Below are 17,632 nucleotides of genomic sequence, written 5' to 3' on the forward strand. Positions count from 1 at the left end.
AACAATGAATTTCTAAGTCATAAATCTATGTATAATAGCGTTTTTATTTATTCAATAGCACTCTCGAATAAATAATTCTATAAAAATATTTTTAAATAAAGAAAAATTTAAAATATATTAATATAACTTTTGAAATATTTTTAAAATAAAATATTAACAATAGCTTAAAAATTAATAGAAATAAAAATAGTATTTTTTATAATTTAGAGTTAATAAAGAATTAAATAATAACCTCAAAATGGGCAATGGAAACAAGGGCCATTCCTGTAAATACGAGAGGTCTGGGGGGCAATTTGCAATAGAAAAGTAAAATGAATGGAACTGTGAAAACATGGCTTGGAGGGATTCGAACCACGTTCTTCCGCATAAAGCCATAAACTCCGTTACCGTCGTTGAGATAGAGATAGAGAGAGAAAAAGAGAGATTGAAAAATCGGAAAGAAAAAAAGAAAAGAATTTTTAACGCTTTGGGGGAAAATTGCAAAATCACTGATTGCGTCAACTGAGCTTCACTGGTTGAGCCCTAAGTCCGATCCGGTTGGTCATTTTCCAAAATTCTCGCATTTTTTATTTTTTTTCTTTTCTTACCCGATTCTTCTTTGTGTTTGGATGAAGGGTTTTGAACATGAGGATCGGAGGGTATATATAGGGTTTCCGTTGAATTTTCAAGGGATTTTGATTTATTGAACTTTCCTGTTTTATTTTCAGTTTTGTCTTTTTTTCTAAAAAAAAAAAAAAAAAAAGAAAAAAAAAAAAAGAAAACTGGAGTGAGAGAAAAGAGGGGAAGTTTCGTGTTTGGGGTTGTTGGTAATAGAAGTAGAAGGAAGCGGTGTTGATAGTTTTAATTTTGGTATAATTTTGCATGCAATCGGGTGGGGGTGGCCCCCTCCGGAATCCGGGGTTTCCGGCCGGACGGGCGGCATCGACATCAGCTGCGGCGTCGCCGTCGTCATCGTCGTCGGCGGTGTCAACGCCGCATTTGGGCTTTGATTCAATGCAGCAGCAGCAGCAGCTAGCGTCTAGGCAGGTAAAGTTGTTCAATTTCTTTATGTTGCTCTTATGATGTTCGACGAAATGCTGGAAATTGAGTTGAGCTCTTTTGGTATTATGGCTTGGCCACCGTTTCCCAGTCTTGGGGGTGTAAGTGAATTGTGAACTCGATTAGTTAATTTTGATTGGCTGTGCTGCATTGTTGCTACTCCATAAGCAGCTTCTCGTAATGGGATTGGAGTGGATTTATTAGCTCGTTATTTTACTGAATCAATCAATTGGGAATTTTATTGGCTTATTGTTCTTCATTTGCATCAATGGATGTTTGTAGCTTTAATTAAGTTTGTGCACATGGTGATCAAGCATCTAAGCCAAGCTGGGGCTTTGTGATTTTGTTTATATTTTACTGAAATTTGATGTGTCTGACAATTTTGATTATGTTATTCAGTCGCTACAACAACAATTACTCAGAAAATCTGATGGAAATGAAGCCCTTCTATCTTATCAAGCTGGTGGTCTCCAAGGAGTATTAGTTGGGAACAACTTTCCTCAGTCACCCGGTTCGTCGCATTTGCCTCAGCAAGCGAGAAAATTCATGGATATGGCTCAACAGCATCATAGTTCCTCTCAGGAGAGCCAAAACAGGAGCCAAGGACTTGAGCAGCAAGCAATGAATCATCCTATGCATCAAGCATATCTGCAATATGCCTTGGCTGCTCAGCAGAAGTCTGCGATGGCTATGCAATCGCAGCATCAGGCTAAAATGGGAATTATGAGCCCTCGCTCTCTTAAGGATCAGGAGATGCGAATTGGAAATCAGAAAATTCAGGAACTTATTCCGGCTCAGGTGTCTAATCAAGCATCGACATCTTTATCTAAAAACTCAGCAGATCATTTTGTACGCGGTGAAAAACAAATGGAGCAGGGACAACCATCAACTTCTGATCAGAGAGGCGATCCAAAATCTTCTAATCAGTTTCCTGCCATGGGCAATTTGATGCCTGTGAATATGACCAGGTCTATGCAGGCACCACAAGCTCAACCGGGAATCCCTAACATGGCAAACAACCAGCTTGCTATGGCCCAGATGCAGGCTATGCAAGCATGGGCTCTAGAACGCAATATTGATCTTTCACTACCTGGAAATGCAAACTTGGTTTCACAGATTCTTCCACTGATACAGTCTAGAATGGTTCCTCATCAAAAAGGAAATGAAAACAATATGGGATCACAGTTATCTCCTGCTTCTGTCTCCAAACAGCAGACCAATTCTCCGTTTGCTGGGAAAGAGGCTTCTGCCCATGCTAATTCATTGAGTGATGTATCGGGACAGTCAAGCAGCACGAAAGCCAGGCAGATAGCTTCAACAAGCCCTTTTGGTCAAAACATGAATGCCAGTGCTGTTAATAACACTAGCCATGCCAGCATGCAGCAGTTCAGCGTTCCTGGCATGGAAAACCAATTACCTTCTAGAATACCAGTTTCTGGGAATACAATACCTCCAGTACATTCTTCTGAATCATCTGGGAATGTGAACCAAAGCACTGAACGTCCACTTCAAGTAAAAACATCGTTAAATAGCCCAGAGAATTTGCAAACACAGTATGTCAGGCAGGTGAATCGATCCTCTCCACAGACTGCTCTTCCTCCTAGTGATGCGGGTCCTAGCAGTTCAACCTTACCACAAGGTGGACACTCTAATCAGACAGAACAACAGAAATTTGGTTTCACCAAACATCAATTGCATGTCTTAAAAGCCCAAATTCTAGCATTTAGGCGGCTGAAGGTATTCTCTCTTCTTCTTTTTCTGTTTATTTTTAATTGCTAGTTTAGTGACAGATCCTTTTGGTTCATCTTCGGATGGATGGTGTTGTTTATGTTCTTTTCATGACAGAAAGGAGAAGGTACACTGCCACAAGAGCTTCTAAGGGCTATTGCTCCACCACCTCTGGATGTGCAACTGCAGCAGCAATTTCTACCTCCTGGAGGTACTAGTCAGGATAAACCATCTGGGAAGATTATGGAAGAAACGGGGAGTGGGGAGGTTACTGAAAAGGACTCCCTGTCTCTTGCATCGAGTACCAGGCATAGATTTCCAAGAGAGGAAGTTTCAACTGGAGACGAAAAATCAAAGATGCCAACTATGGATGTGCAACCTATGCCCCTTGCAATGAAGGAAACAGTTCCTTTGGGATCTTCCGGAAATGATGAGCAACAGGCAGCAGTCTCTGTTAAATCAGATCAGGAAATTGATCATGGTTGTCAAAAGCCTCCTGCTAAAAGTGATTTTCCAGTAGAAAGGGGAAAGGCTATTGCAAACCAAGCTGCTGTACCAGATGTTACACAAGCTAAGAAACCGGCCCCACCTAGTACTCCACCCCAGTCAAAAGATGTTGGCGCTGCTAGGAAGTATCATGGACCCCTTTTTGACTTCCCATACTTCACTAGGAAGCATGACTCGTTTGGTTCAGCAATGGCAGTTAATAACAATAATAATTTAACATTGGCTTATGATGTCAAAGATCTTCTCTTTGAGGAAGGTCTGGAAGTTATTAATAAGAAAAGGAAAGAAAATTTAAAGAAGATTGGTGGGTTACTGGCTGTCAACTTAGAGCAGAAAAGAATCCGACCCGATTTGGTAGTACGATTGCAAATTGAAGAAAAGAAGCTTCGACTTTTAGATCTACAGGCACGCCTAAGGGATGAAATTGATCAACAGCAGCAAGAGATAATGGCAATGCCTGATAGGCCCTATAGGAAGTTTGTGCGCCTATGTGAACGCCAACGTATGGAGCTAACTCGACAAGTACAAGCCTCTCAGAAAGCCATGAGAGAAAAGCAACTGAAATCTGTCTTTCTGTGGCGTAAAAAACTTCTAGAGGCTCATTGGGCCATCCGTGATGCTCGCACTGCACGTAATAGAGGAGTTGCCAAATATCATGAGAGAATGATGAGGGAGTTTTCGAAAAGAAAAGATGATGATAGAAACAGAAGGATGGAGGCTTTAAAGAACAATGATGTTGAAAGATATAGAGAAATGTTGTTGGAGCAGCAGACAAGCATGCCTGGTGATGCTGCTGAAAGATATTCTGTTCTGACCTCATTTTTGACTCAGACGGAAGAATATCTTCATAAGCTAGGAAGCAAAATAACAGCAGCCAAGAGTCAACAGGAGGTGGCAGAGGCCGCAAAGATTGCTGCAGCTGCTGCCCGATTGCAGGCAAGTAGTCTCTTTTTGATGGTCACTTTGTATTTCTTTTTAGTGCCTATAACTTGTGAGAAACTACGATACTTTGTTCTATAGAACTTGCTGGTTTGGTAGTTTCCAATGAATTGTGCGTTCTTGTTTGTTGAATTAGGGTCTTTCAGAAGAAGAAGTTAGGTCGGCATCTGCTTGTGCAGGAGAGGAAGTTATGATAAGAAACCGTTTTATGGAAATGAATGCTCCGAGGGATAGTTCATATGTGAACAAGTAAGTTCAATAATTTATGTTAGTATGGTTCACACTGTAATAGAATGCTTGGTTGGCTGCTGAGGTTCTGTGCTTCAGTTTTGTATCAAGTTCAGCTTTTTTCTCTGATCTTCTTCCTTTTTCTGGATCTAAAGAGGTCCCATTTCATTTGAATGCCATCGTACTAAAGAACCTTTATCTAACCGGTTCTGGATAAAGAGCACTTATAGTTTCTGGGCTGTTCGTGTCAAATATTTTCACCTGGCTTTTACGTTTTGTCAGGTACTATAACCTTGCTCATGCTGTGAATGAGAGAATCGCGAGGCAACCCTCAATGTTACGGGCTGGAACCTTGAGAGACTATCAGCTTGTAGGGCACGATAATTAGAATTGTTCTTTCTAGGATTTCAGTGCATCTTTTATCTTTCTCGATTAGTCTTACTAATTTATGTTATGTTGTAGGTTGGGTTACAATGGATGCTTTCACTGTATAACAATAAATTAAATGGAATCTTGGCCGATGAGATGGGCCTTGGGAAGACGGTGCAGGTACTTCCCATTTGTTAGGTGCTTGTAACTCATTTGGAAATTTTGTAAAATGTTACTGTGGAAGTGAGAACATATTATGTCCTTTGTAGTGTGGGGTAACTTTACGTATGCCGGCTATGCTTAATAAGAACTTTTTCTGGTACATTTTTCTCTTCCTTTCTTCTGCAGGTAATGGCCTTGATTGCTTATTTGATGGAATTTAAAGGGAACAATGGCCCTCATCTCATAATTGTCCCCAATGCTGTTTTGGTCAACTGGAAGGTCAGTCAAATTATTTTTACCATTTGGCAACTACAAGTAAGAGCTTACTTATGACATGGGAATTCGAAAATGAAAATCTTGCAGAGTGAGCTCCATACATGGCTACCATCTGTATCATGCATTTATTATGTTGGTGGGAAGGATGAACGGTCAAAATTATTTTCACAAGTAAGAGATGTTTTCTTTCTTATTTCTTTATAATTGAGGTGTCAAGTGACTGAGATTTCTTCACTGCATCATGTTGTACAGGAGGTTTGTGCCTTGAAATTTAACGTTCTCGTGACGACTTATGAGTTTATCATGTATGATCGCTCAAAGCTGTCAAAAATTGATTGGAAGTATATTATAATTGATGAAGCCCAAAGAATGAAGGATAGGGAATCAGTTCTAGCTCGTGACCTTGATAGGTACAAATGCCAGAGGCGTCTGCTCCTAACTGGGACGCCATTACAGGTTTGCCTAGACATTAGACTTCATGGCATCATGTTTATCAGTAGCAGCCTTTTCTAGTATGCCTAGAGTCAATAATGATCAATGATTGAATTATTTGGATCTTTTGGGTGTGTGGCTATGCTGCTTTGGATTGTTTCTACTATTGATGACTTCCCTGTGGCCTAGAAATATGATTAGGAAAACGAACATGTTTTAGATATTATTTGAGAGTCGGTCGTGTACCACATCAACATTTTCTGGTCAAATAAGGCATTACCTTGTGATTCTTTTACCTTCCACAACATAGCTTAATTGTCCAGCTACTTGTTCCGCATCAAGAAGTTTTAGTTTTGTAATCTAGAAATGTTTGTAAGACCCAATTCAACTTGACGGAGAAGCGAGCATGTTATTTGGGGTACTGTCTTGTCTCTGATTTATTCATTCACTTTTTTTAATGAGCGAACATTTCCTAAATCTTTTTTTGCAGAATGATTTGAAGGAACTATGGTCGCTGCTTAATCTGCTTCTTCCAGAAGTGTTTGATAATCGAAAAGCTTTTCATGATTGGTTCTCGAAACCCTTTCAGAAGGAAGGCCCTACCCAGAATGTTGAAGATGATTGGCTTGAGACAGAAAAGAAAATTATTATTATCCACCGACTTCATCAAATTCTTGAACCTTTTATGCTCCGTCGTCGTGTTGAAGATGTTGAAGGATCACTTCCACCAAAGGTATGACTTTCATTTCATTTGGTCAACTAATGACATCCTTGTTTCACCATTCTAAAAATGACATCCATGTTGAAATTCAGGTTTCCATAGTGTTGAGGTGTAGGATGTCTGCCTTTCAGAGTGCTATATATGACTGGATCAAGTCCACTGGCACTCTTCGTGTTGATCCGGAAGACGAGAAACTGAGAGTTCAAAAAAATCCGAATTACCAACCAAAGGTATATAAAACATTAAATAATAGATGCATGGAACTAAGGAAAACTTGTAACCACCCTTTGCTCAACTATCCATATTATGGTGACTTATCCAAGGACTTCCTTGTAAGATCATGTGGAAAACTGTGGATCCTGGATAGGATCCTTATAAAACTTCAGAAAACAGGGCATAGAGTACTTCTTTTTAGTACAATGACAAAATTACTTGATATATTAGAGGAATACTTGCAATGGCGACGACTCATGTATAGAAGAATTGATGGAACGACTAGTTTGGAGGATCGTGAATCTGCCATAGTGGACTTCAATAGTCCTGATTCTGTCTGCTTTATATTCTTACTAAGTATACGAGCTGCAGGTCGTGGTCTTAATCTTCAGTCTGCTGACACGGTTATTATTTATGACCCTGATCCTAACCCAAAAAATGAGGAGCAAGCTGTTGCTAGAGCTCACCGTATTGGACAAACAAGAGAAGTCAAAGTCATCTACATGGAAGCAGTAGTTGACAAAATCTCTAGTCATCAGAAAGAAGATGAACTAAGAAGTGGCGGGTCTGGTGATTTAGAAGATGATTTTGCTGGCAAGGATCGATATATGGGATCCATCGAGAGTCTTATAAGGAATAACATTCAGCAATATAAGATAGATATGGCAGATGAGGTCATCAATGCTGGGCGTTTTGACCAGAGAACAACACATGAAGAAAGGCGCCTGACTTTAGAGACATTGTTGCACGATGAAGAGCGATATCAAGAAACTCTTCATGATGTACCGTCACTTCAGGAGGTGAATCGAATGATTGCTAGAAGTGAAGAGGAGGTTGAACTGTTTGATCAAATGGATGAAGAACTTGATTGGACCGAGGAAATGACAAGGTATGACCAGGTACCGAAGTGGATTCGAGCAAGTACAAGAGAAGTGAATACTGCCATTGCTAATTTATCAAAAAGACCTTCAAAAAATATATTGTTTGGTGGTGGTTATGGCTTGGAGTCCAGTGAACTTGGCTCTGAGTCGTCCCTCAGAACCGAAAGAAAAAGAGGCCGACCAAAGGGTAAAAAGATCCCCAATTACAAGGAAATGGATGACGATAATGGAGAGTTCTCAGAAGCAAGTTCCGATGAGAGAAATGGGTACTCTGTACAGGAAGAAGAGGGAGAAATTGCAGAATTTGAAGATGATGAATTCAGTAGAGGTATTGAGGTGACACAACTTACCCAGGATCAGATTGAAGATGGTGCAGGTCGTGATGCTAGGTATGATTATCCTCGGGCGTCAGATATCGCTAGAAATAATCATTTGCTTGAAGAAGCTGGCTCTTCCGGCTCCTCTTCCAGCAGTCGAAGGTTGACACAGTTGATGTCGCCCGTTTCTTCTCAGAAATTTGGCTTCTTGTCTACCTTAGATGCCAGGCCAAGTTCCCTCTCAAAGAGACTGGTAAATTATTCTCTTTTATACTAGTGGTTTGATGATGGAACGTTGGCACTTGTCGTATATTTACGCCTTTTATTTTGCTTTTTAACTCCTTTTCAGCCTGATGAACTAGAGGAAGGGGAAATTGCAATATCTGGCGACTCTCATATGGAGAACCAACTATCAGAAAGTTGGATTCATGATCGTGAAGATGGCGAAGAGGAGCAGGTACTGCAACCCAAGATAAAACGTAAAAGGAGTCTTAGGCTTAGGCCACGCCCTCCTGCGGAAAGGCGGGAAGAGAAGATATATAGCGAAACACAATCTCTTCAATATGGAGATTCTTCGTCTCCTTCTCCGTTTCTAGCAGATCATAAATTTACCAAATTTAAGAATGATCCTGAGGCTAAACTATATGGAGATTCTAATTCCTTGAAGCATGAACAAAACGAATCATCTTCAAAGACTCGGCGTAATTTGTCTGCTAGAAAGACGGGTCCTACATCAAAATTTCACTCTTCTCCTAAACCTAGCAGATTAAATTCTTTGACTGGATCCACGGAAGATGCCGTTGAACACTCTAGAGAAAGTGGGGATGGCAAACCATCGAATGTTGGTGGAAATTCAGCTTTTGGTTCTAAGATGCCAGACATAATCCAGAGGAGGGTACGTCCAATAAGTTTATTATATAGACATCCTCTTCGAAGGATGTGATTGCTTGTTTATATTCTTCCTTAACTTCTTTCATGTCTACCTTCAGCAAGAGTACTGTGTGCATTTTTTTATTCTTAATACATCTTACTCGACTATCCGATTTAATCTTATTTTTTTCCAAATTGAAGCTTACACAAATTCTGCCCCTGTTCTCTTCTTTCACGGCCCAAGCCTACCAATAGCAGATATTGTCCTCTTTGAGCTTTCTCTTTCGAGCTTCTCCTCAAGGTTTTTAAAACGCGTCTGCTAGGGAGAGGTTTCCACACCCTTATAAAGAATGTTTTGTTCTCCTATCCAACCTATATGGGATCTCACAAACCACCCCCTTTCAAAGAATGTTTTGTTCTCTTCCCCAACCGATGTGGATCTCACATGGGGTCTCCTAGGCATTTGGTTTCGCCGCAAGCCTTCATTTTTTTGGGGTGGACAATGAAACGTTTGCTCACTTAGAGATGCACGATCGTATTGTTCTTTTTTTTTTTTTTCTCATTTGTATATCTTTGTTTTGTGTGTTTTTGGGGCATCAATATCTAACAGTGTGTTCAACTCGGGTGGAATAATTCGATCCTTTCGTAATGAAAGTATCCTTAGCGATTGCTTTTTCATAAAAATATCAAGTGCGGTCGCTGAGAAAACTTAGTTTCATGCATTTAATTATTATATTACAACATTTAGTACGAAATTGTTGCATCTTAGGATGAACTTGACCCTTTTCTAAGTTTTTATGGTTGTTAATTTGAGCTTACCTGAATTTGTAATATTTTTCAGTGCAAGAATGTTATCAGCAAGCTTCAGAGTAGAATCGACAAGGAAGGGCATCAAATTGTGCCGTTGTTAACAGATTTGTGGAAACGGATCCAGAACTCTAGCGTACCAAGTGGAGTTAGTAATAACATTTTGGATCTACGGAAGATCGATCAACGTATAGACAGATTAGAGTACAATGGAGTTATGGAGTTGGTGTTTGATGTTCAGTTCATGTTGAAGGGTGCTATGCAGTTTTATGGGTTTTCATATGAGGTATGATTTTAATTGTTTAGCTTTGCTTCTATTTGGACAAAGCCGCTTTTATACGTTCTGAGACTTAAATGGACGATATCTAAATAAAACCCATAAAACTATGTCAAACATCATTACTTTTCCTGCTCTCCATTGCTCACCCAACTGTAGTTCTAGCTATTGGATTGTCTTTTTCTATCTTCTTTGGCATTTTATTTAGAGGGCATACTTGATCAATCCTCCTATTCTCGTTCATATATGTGTGTATATATGGTTTTAATGTAACTTTCTGAACGTAATAGTTGAATCATGCTGAAGAGTGGGTTTGTCGTTTTTGGTTTCGTTTTCGTTTTGATCAGGATGTCTATCGTTCTTGGCTAATGGCTACTAACCCACTCTTTTCCATGTTCACGAGCTTTGGTATGCTTAGATTTTTGGTAATCACCATAAACTCAAAGAAATATGGTTGATATGCTACTTTGTGTGTAACGACCCAAGCTCACTACTAGCAAATATTGTCCTCTTTGAGCTCTCTTTCGAGTTTCCCTTCAAGGTTTCTAAAACGCATCCGCTAGGGAGTGGTTTTCACATCCTTATAAAGAATGTTTTGTTCTCCTCCCCAACCGATGTGGGATCTCACAATCCACCTTCTTTAGGGGCCCAGCGTCCTCACTGGCACTCATTCCCTTCTACAATCGACGTGGACCCCCAAATCCACCCCTTTCGGGGTCCAGCATCCTTGCTCGCACCTCGTGTCTACCCCCTTCAGAGCTCAGCCTCCTTGCTGGCACATCGTCCAGTGTCTAGCTCTGATTCCAACTGTAACGACCTAAGCCCGCTAGTAGATATTGTCCTCTTTGGGCTTTCCCTTTCGAGCTTCTCCTCAAGGTTTTTAAAACGCGTTTGTTAGGGAGAGGTTTCCACGTCCTTATAAAGAATGTTTTGTTTTCCTCTCCAACCGTCGTGGGATCTCACATTATCAAGCCCCGATACTGCAGTTTCTTGATCAATATTTGCGAAGACTAGAAAAGTCTGTTGTTCAGCCTTGAGATAAGCTATCACTGGATATTATTTTGGCATTGATTTCAGTGTTTGGTTCGTCATAAGATGTAACATAATATGTATTTACTTGTATCTTTCAGTTCTTTTATTCTCCTGCAAGTAAGATTTGAAATTGTGTGTCCCTTTGATGTGCAGGTTAGAGTTGAGGCCAAAAAAGTTCATGACCTCTTCTTTGATATTCTGAAGATTGCATTTCCAGACACGGATTTTCGAGAAGCTCGGAACGCTCTGCCTTTCTCTAGCCCGGGGTCTTCTGCTGCTGCTGCTTCTTTGAGGGAGAGACCTGTCAGCCAAACCAAAAGACAGAAGATGATAAATGATATGGACGCCGACTCAGGCCCGCCTCGGAAATCACTGCAGCGTGGACCTATGTCTGGGGAAGAAACAAGGGCCACCAGAGGTCACTTGTTGGCACAGAAAGAATCAAGATTTGGCAGCGGAAGTGGAAGTAAGGATCAATATGAAACAGAAGAACCCCCAGTTCTTACTCATCCTGGGGAGCTAGTTATCTGCAAGAAGAAAAGAAAAGACAGGGAAAAATCAATAGTCAAGCCGAGGACTGCATCTGGCGGCCCGGTCTCGCCGCCTAGCGTTGCCCGTGGCATTAGAAGTCCAGGTCCCGGTTCAGTATCCAAAGACAGCAAACAATCTCACCCCTCTTCACATTCTCAAGGATGGCCCAACCAGCCTCAATCTGCTAAAGGGGGCGGCGGGGGCGGCGGCGGACCTGTGAGTTGGGCAAATCCTGTGAAGAGATTAAGAACAGATGCAGGAAAGAGGAGGCCCAGCCATATCTGACTCTCTTAGGTTAGTATATGAATAATAGAGATTTAATATCGAGCTCAAGCGATGAGGATACCGGGTAGGTGACCCCTATCGTCGTTTTTGTAAAGGTGCAGATAGCTCGTGCTGTTAATATTGTAGGTCTTTGCTCTTCAATGCATCATATATATAGAGAGATCCTCTCATGTTTTATATTATTGAAATACATGTTTACATCTTATAGTTAGATCTTTGTGTATTTCTCTGGCTATATATATAGCCTTCAAAGTTACTGTTGTATTCAATTATGCCTATTGATATCAACTCTGTTTCTTTGGCTCAAATATTGAAAAGAAAATTTGTATTGGCAACACATTCTCCTTCATCTTTCTCTAGTTTTCTTTTCCTCTCATTTTCTTGCCATGTTTTTTCTTTCTAGCCTTTTATATTCATTCATTTCTTTTACTTATCTTTGCAAATATGTCTAATCTATATATATATATATATATATATATATATATATATATACACACGCACGTACACACGCACGTGCACACACCAGTATATAAAAGCCTAGCTCTAGATTTTTGACAAAGGGATGGAGGGAGAGGGTTTCGGGATTATTTTTAAAGATATCCCCGTTCATTTGTTTTTTTATTTGGTTTGAGATGAATCAACCTTGTACTTTAATATTGTGCCCATAGTTCTGGGTAGCCAAGTGCGGAGCGAATAACTGTTGAAAGCATCTAAGTAGTAAGCCCACCCGAAGATGAGTGCTCTCCTATTCCGACTTCTCCAGAGCCTCTAATAGCACAGCCGAGACAGCGATGGGTTCTCTGCCCCTGCAGGGATGGAGCGACAGAAGTTTTGAGAATTCAAGAGAAGGTCACAGCGAGATGAGTCATTTATCATCATGATAGGTGTCAAGTGGAAGTGCAATGATGTATGCAGCTGATGCATCCTACGTGATGCATCCACGAGATGAGTCATTTATCATCACGATAGGTGTCAAGTGGAAGTGCAATGATATATGTAGCTGATGCATCCTAACATATCAGTAGACTTAAACCTTGTTCCTACTTAGATCAGGCTTCTCAACTTTTTGAAAATGAAGATGTTCGATTTTATCTTTATTATTTTAAAATACAATATATTCTAAACATTTCTTACATCGAGTTCGAAAGTTGTTTTAGTTGGTTTTTTACTTTTCGAGTAAATCTTTAGTTTTAGTGTGAGATTGTTTCACCAGATTAACCAACCAACGTTGAAGTAAAGCTGGAAACGACAGCAACTTATCGGTGGTTCACTTTTGATGGTATCTATAGTTACCATTAAGAGAGGGGAGAGCAAACTCCAACCAAAATTCATCATCAATTGAAATTTTTGTGAATTACAACCAAATTTAATCACAATTCATGATGTTTTAAAAAAAAAAAAAAAAAAAATACTCAACTTTCTTTCTTTCTTTCTTTATTCTGAGTAAATTATTTATTTAAGATTTTTTAGTTTTTTTACGATTTAAAAATAAAAAATTAAAAAAAAATTAAAAAAAATTAAAAAAATTTAAAAAAAAAAAAAACATTACCAATTCTTCTAAGAAATCTCATCAAACAAGCTATTTAATTCAAACTAAAAGAATTATATGAATCAAAGGGAATGCATCAACTGAAACCATGGGGCAAAATTTCCATTTTAGGATATCTCGTTCAATTTTGATAGGAAATGTAACTTTACATATTAGTTTTTTCATGCTAATATCACATTCATTAGCAAGAAAAGTCCAAAACCACTAGTTTTTTCCAACCTCCACAAGCATTTGGGTTCCAAAGCTCTAAAAGGAAAGCATTTGGGTAATCTAAATACACATAAAATCTAATGAAATTGATGAGTGACTTAACAAAACCCACCTAGGTTTCTTAGTAACAAGCTTGTCAAACAATATTTCCTTGAAACTGTATCAAAAGACATCCAAACCTCTCCCCAGCAAGCAAAAAACATACCCCTTCCAGTTGAAGGTAGGAGGTGTGCATCCTATGGTTTGAGTATATTGGGCAAAAACTTCTACACTGTCAAGAATTGGATGTTCTTCAGGCACTACAAGGGGCCAATGAAAAAGGATTTGAGGCTAAAAAAAGAAGATGAACATGTTCCTTGATGTTGCAACTAGGAATATGAAGGGGTTGTATGAAAGCACAAAACACTTCAGAAGGCCCAAAACTAACTACATGAATCTCGTCCAGCTATTATTTCCCAAATATACAGATTATGCACTGATCAACCCGTAACTGAACAAATATGTATATGAAACCAAGGAAAAGAAAAGAGAAAAATATCCTGATTTTCCCATCTCTACACAGTTATAGACTTACCAATGAGGTTTTTTTCCGACTACTTAGATTCCAGTTCATCATCACTGCAAATGTTATCTGGAGTGAATCTGTTCTGAAATCTTCTGCGATGCAATATGAAGACATTAAAGTAGTAGCATACTATGTCTTCTCTGCTTTTATAAGGGAAAAACTTGGAAATTTGATCCCTGAAAGACTGCTTAAAAGATTCAGAACTACACCTCACCGCACTTTTAAACTTACGCTCCTCTTTCCCGGTCCAATGAAGTCTTACTTCCTCCCCCATTCTATCGAATTTCCAGTTATAGAATGCATAGCCTATTTCCATCTTAACTTTCAATCTTTTCTCTAGAATATGATATTGAGTGCATTTAGGGGAACCGCGTACCTGACATTTACACGAATCTTCCCGCCCCTTCCCAACGAGATTGTCTTCATGGCGATATGCTTGGCTATCATTATCCGAAGGCCAAACCAGTGTCCCCAACCACTTAGAGTCGCTTCCAGATGTTATACCACTCCATTCTGGTACTTCAACTTGAAACTTTGGCCCTAAACGTATTTGCTTTGAGGCAGATGTCCCCATGTAAACTGGCATCCAGGAATCAGTTGTTACAAGAATTTCTTGGTCTAGTCGGTTGCCCGTCCTCAGTACAAAACTTTGAGCACTACTCATCCCATAAGGAAATACTTTCCCAGATTTTGTCCTCTTTCTTAGCTTGTAACTGGAGCCTTGATGTATGCCCTGATATTATAATAAGACGAACGCTTAAATAACATTACCATGCATTAACTACACGCTAAAGAGATCGGAAATTGTAGCCAAGTTTTCAATTTTTAAGCATTCTTTGAAGAACATAAGCATCTTAACCCATATTGTCATACTGAAAACATGGAGAATGCTAAACTGCAGAAAAAAGATTCAAATACTAACAGTGTATTTCATAAACTTGCATATTCCTAGTCACACAGAACATTATTTGCGATCTAGCACAATAAGCAGAGAATGTAATGGTGCTGCATCAAGTAGACAAGATTATCCATAAAACCGAAACCCGAACAAAGAACCATGGTAAGCCTATATAATAACCTTTACATCTACCAATGCAGAAAACAGATGAGGCACTAAATAAATGTGCCAACAATTATTTCAAGAACATGAAAGGAAGAACCCATGCTATCATCCTGAAAAACTACACAACAGGTTGTTTCGTGGCTATTTTTCACAAGTATAAAACGAACCAAGTGCTTGTAGAGCTGCAATAGACACAGACAGCAAGCACTAGCGCATTGAACTGTATACTCACATTTTGAAGTATCAAGCAAGGGAGTGCACAGCACTATACATGCGACATGTTGATATCTCTTTTACAAAATGGTTTCAGACTGAATGTTACGATTATAAGTAGGATGGAATAATATTCATGTGAATAATTTTTGCAAGATCAAGTGTTCATAGAAATATACCTGCACAGCATAAGAATTAATATGTCCTTGCAGGAACATTGCCTCTCGAATCAGAAGAACTTGCTTACAGATCTCTTCATCTGCGCTTGACTTCCACTCCGAACGCTCAGGTAATAACCCAATAACAGGGTTACATGGATTCTTTGCAATTTCTGCGATCCAATTCAACATTCCTAACATGGACTCACACTTTTTCTCATGGCTAAAATTATGTTCCTCGACTGATATTCCTTGTTTGTTATCAGAATCATAACCATCACACTTTCTGCAGTCGTAAGGGAACTCCACATTGCTTTCTACTCCGTCCACTAATGCATTTTCATATTTCTGAATGTTTAGACTATGAGATTTCTCAATGTCATCAAAATTCTCGTCCACATTGGATGCTAATTCCAGGCTAAAGTCTTCATCTTCATACAAGTCACTTGTGTCATGAATGTCCGACTTGCTCTTATTTGATTGGCAAAAGGTTTCCCCACAACCAGCAGTATAATTGTCCGTATCAGTCTTTGGAACCACAATCCTATCATCACATACAGAAAAATTTGAGTCCTGCAAATCATTGGTCTTCTTCAAAGACTGAATATCCAGCGGCGAGCAATTGAGTCCGAAGCCCGTACTGTCTCCATTACTGCTGCAACTATTTGTGGAGTCTCTATCCTCAACAACCCTTTCAAGAAATCTCTCTAAAACATTCAAATACTCAACGTACAGCACTTTCACCGTGGAGGAGATGATAGAACCTAAACCAGATTCTTCTGCTACCAGGTCCCACAGATCCTTCCTCGATACAACATTATAACCACCCTTATCTCGTACAGCCACAAATAGCTTAAACAAATCGAAATTTTGCTCGTCTAAAGTCATTTTAGTTCAGAGTCTTGAGACCCAAAACTGCCTTAGTACACAAGGGTCCCTTTCATACATTCAAACCAGTCAAATTCATCCTCGACCGAATTTCAGGACGCATTTTAAACTAAACATCAACAATAAATCTTATCGCACTATCTGAGTCAATAGGCGATACTCTGAAAACATCCTAGTTCGTCGACAACTTGCTATAAGCTTTCCCAAAGATCCTCGCAAAACCTATTGCAGCCCCATTAACCATCACAACATTGATTGTTGATGGTTCGAGTTCTAAAAACAAATATAAATTTTCCTTCGAACGATAAAAGAGGGGAAAAAAAAATCGTAATGCAGCAAAAAGACTACGAGACGGAAGATTTGTGGACTAGGAATAAAAGTATATATCCACAGGTAAATTTTCGGATAACCAAAACTTTTTGGCGGGAAGAGATTAACAATGAGATCAAGAACATCGAATTCCGGAACCAGAATAAAATGATCTCCCGCGCTTCGTCTCTTTTATTACTAAATACTAATACACGATTATTTGAATCGCTCTAGATTGATTGATTTCGTACGTCAAGATCGTTAGAGGATACCATAGGAGTTCAGCCTCGTAAATCGTATTTGCACGATGAGCTCCTAGAATCGGCGGCGCTTATCAGAACCTCCGGTTATCTTCTTCGAAGTTCGGAACTCTGTCCGGCGACGGAACTCCGAAGCTGAGTAGAAGGAACAAGGAAGAAAGAGATGAGATTCGGAATCAAACAAGGAACGGTATCTTTGTATTAAAAGAAATGGATCTTTTTCCTCAAGGTTTATAAGCATACGTTAATCCCTAATTTTTAGTTCAACTACCCTAGTATTTCACTTTCGCTAAATTTTAAAAAATGCACTTATAATTTTGCAAATAATTTCAAAAGTAGCCTTCATACTTTCTAAATATTATAATTCTACTTTGATATATTGATAAAATTTCTCGATAATATTCTAAAAAGTTTATGAAATGTCGAGGATAAGATTGTAATTTTAAAAAATAATGAATTTTACCAACATTTCAACCGTTACTAATGTGTAGGTTGAATTAGATCGGTCAGGTGACATCCAAGTGACATTCAAAATTGTAATAGTCCAAGCTCACCGCTAGTAGATATTGTTTGCTTTGGCCCGTTACGTATCGTCGTTAGCCTCACAATTTTAAACGTGTCTCCTAGAAAGGTTTCCACACCCTTATAAAAAATGTTTCGGCTTCCTCTCTAACCAATGTGGAATTTCACAATCCACCCCCTTGTGAGTCCAGCGTCCTTCCTGGCACACTGTTCGATGTTTGAGTCCGATACTATTTATTGAAAGAATTGAGTTGAAGATGGAACAAAACATTCCTTATAAGG

At 39.2% G+C, this 17,632-nt stretch overlaps 2 protein-coding genes across 28 annotated transcripts; one reads left to right on the forward strand and one right to left on the reverse strand.

Annotated features, from left to right (window-relative positions):
- Positions 1-373: 373 nt before the first annotated feature.
- On the forward strand, positions 374-11,966 carry LOC111789760 (chromatin remodeling ATPase BRAHMA). The gene is made up of 14 exons (XM_023670440.2): positions 374-1,026; positions 1,438-2,775; positions 2,884-4,209; positions 4,349-4,461; positions 4,723-4,810; positions 4,903-4,989; positions 5,158-5,250; positions 5,335-5,418; positions 5,500-5,703; positions 6,170-6,412; positions 6,493-8,064; positions 8,161-8,706; positions 9,523-9,774; positions 10,951-11,966. Exons 1-14 carry the CDS (start codon positions 862-864, stop codon positions 11,611-11,613), a joined length of 6,774 nt encoding a protein of 2,257 aa, XP_023526208.2. The 5' UTR covers positions 374-861; the 3' UTR covers positions 11,614-11,966.
- Positions 11,967-12,169: 203 nt separating this feature from the next.
- On the reverse strand, positions 12,170-17,075 carry LOC111790823 (AT-rich interactive domain-containing protein 2). 27 transcript variants are annotated; one of them, XR_015420443.1, is made up of 5 exons: positions 15,393-17,073; positions 14,314-14,670; positions 14,147-14,212; positions 13,947-14,026; positions 12,396-12,419 (listed from the first exon to the last, which is right to left on the reverse strand). XR_015420443.1 is itself a non-coding variant. In XM_087122700.1 (4 exons), the coding sequence occupies exons 1-3, from the start codon at positions 16,257-16,259 to the stop codon at positions 13,966-13,968; spliced, it is 1,455 nt and encodes a 484-aa protein (XP_086978826.1). In that variant the 5' UTR covers positions 16,260-17,073; the 3' UTR covers positions 12,171-12,419; positions 13,947-13,965. The 27 variants fall into 27 exon arrangements, 17 of the variants coding, with proteins under 17 accessions (XP_086978826.1, XP_086978829.1, XP_023527669.2 ...); XR_015420441.1 differs by lacking the exon at positions 12,396-12,419 and adding an exon at positions 13,624-13,671; XR_015420440.1 differs by lacking the exon at positions 12,396-12,419 and adding an exon at positions 13,624-13,671 and having other exon boundaries at positions 14,147-14,243; positions 15,393-17,072.
- Between the last annotated feature and the right edge of the window lie 557 nt (positions 17,076-17,632).

The sequence above is a fragment of the Cucurbita pepo genome, chromosome 3 (genome assembly GCF_057944985.1).
Source record: "Cucurbita pepo subsp. pepo isolate OVF chromosome 3, ASM5794498v1, whole genome shotgun sequence".
In the NCBI taxonomy this organism is placed as follows: Eukaryota; Viridiplantae; Streptophyta; class Magnoliopsida; order Cucurbitales; family Cucurbitaceae; genus Cucurbita; species Cucurbita pepo.

What these genes read in the sequence shown, in the direction of transcription:
- LOC111789760 (XM_023670440.2), top strand. Translation starts at nt 862, where the DNA reads ATGCAATCGGGTGGGGGTGGCCCCCTCCGGAATCCGGGGTTTCCGGCC. An exon ending in TAGCATTTAGGCGGCTGAAG is followed by an intron (nt 2,776 to 2,883) that starts GTATTCTCTCTT and finishes TTTTCATGACAG; the next exon opens with AAAGGAGAAGGTACACTGCC. An exon ending in GCCTTGGGAAGACGGTGCAG is followed by an intron (nt 4,990 to 5,157) that starts GTACTTCCCATT and finishes TTTCTTCTGCAG; the next exon opens with GTAATGGCCTTGATTGCTTA.
- LOC111790823 (XM_023671896.2), bottom strand. Translation starts at nt 16,259, where the DNA reads ATGACTTTAGACGAGCAAAATTTCGATTTGTTTAAGCTATTTGTGGCT. An exon ending in TTAATTCTTATGCTGTGCAG is followed by an intron (nt 14,671 to 15,392) that starts GTATATTTCTAT and finishes TTATAATATCAG; the next exon opens with GGCATACATCAAGGCTCCAG.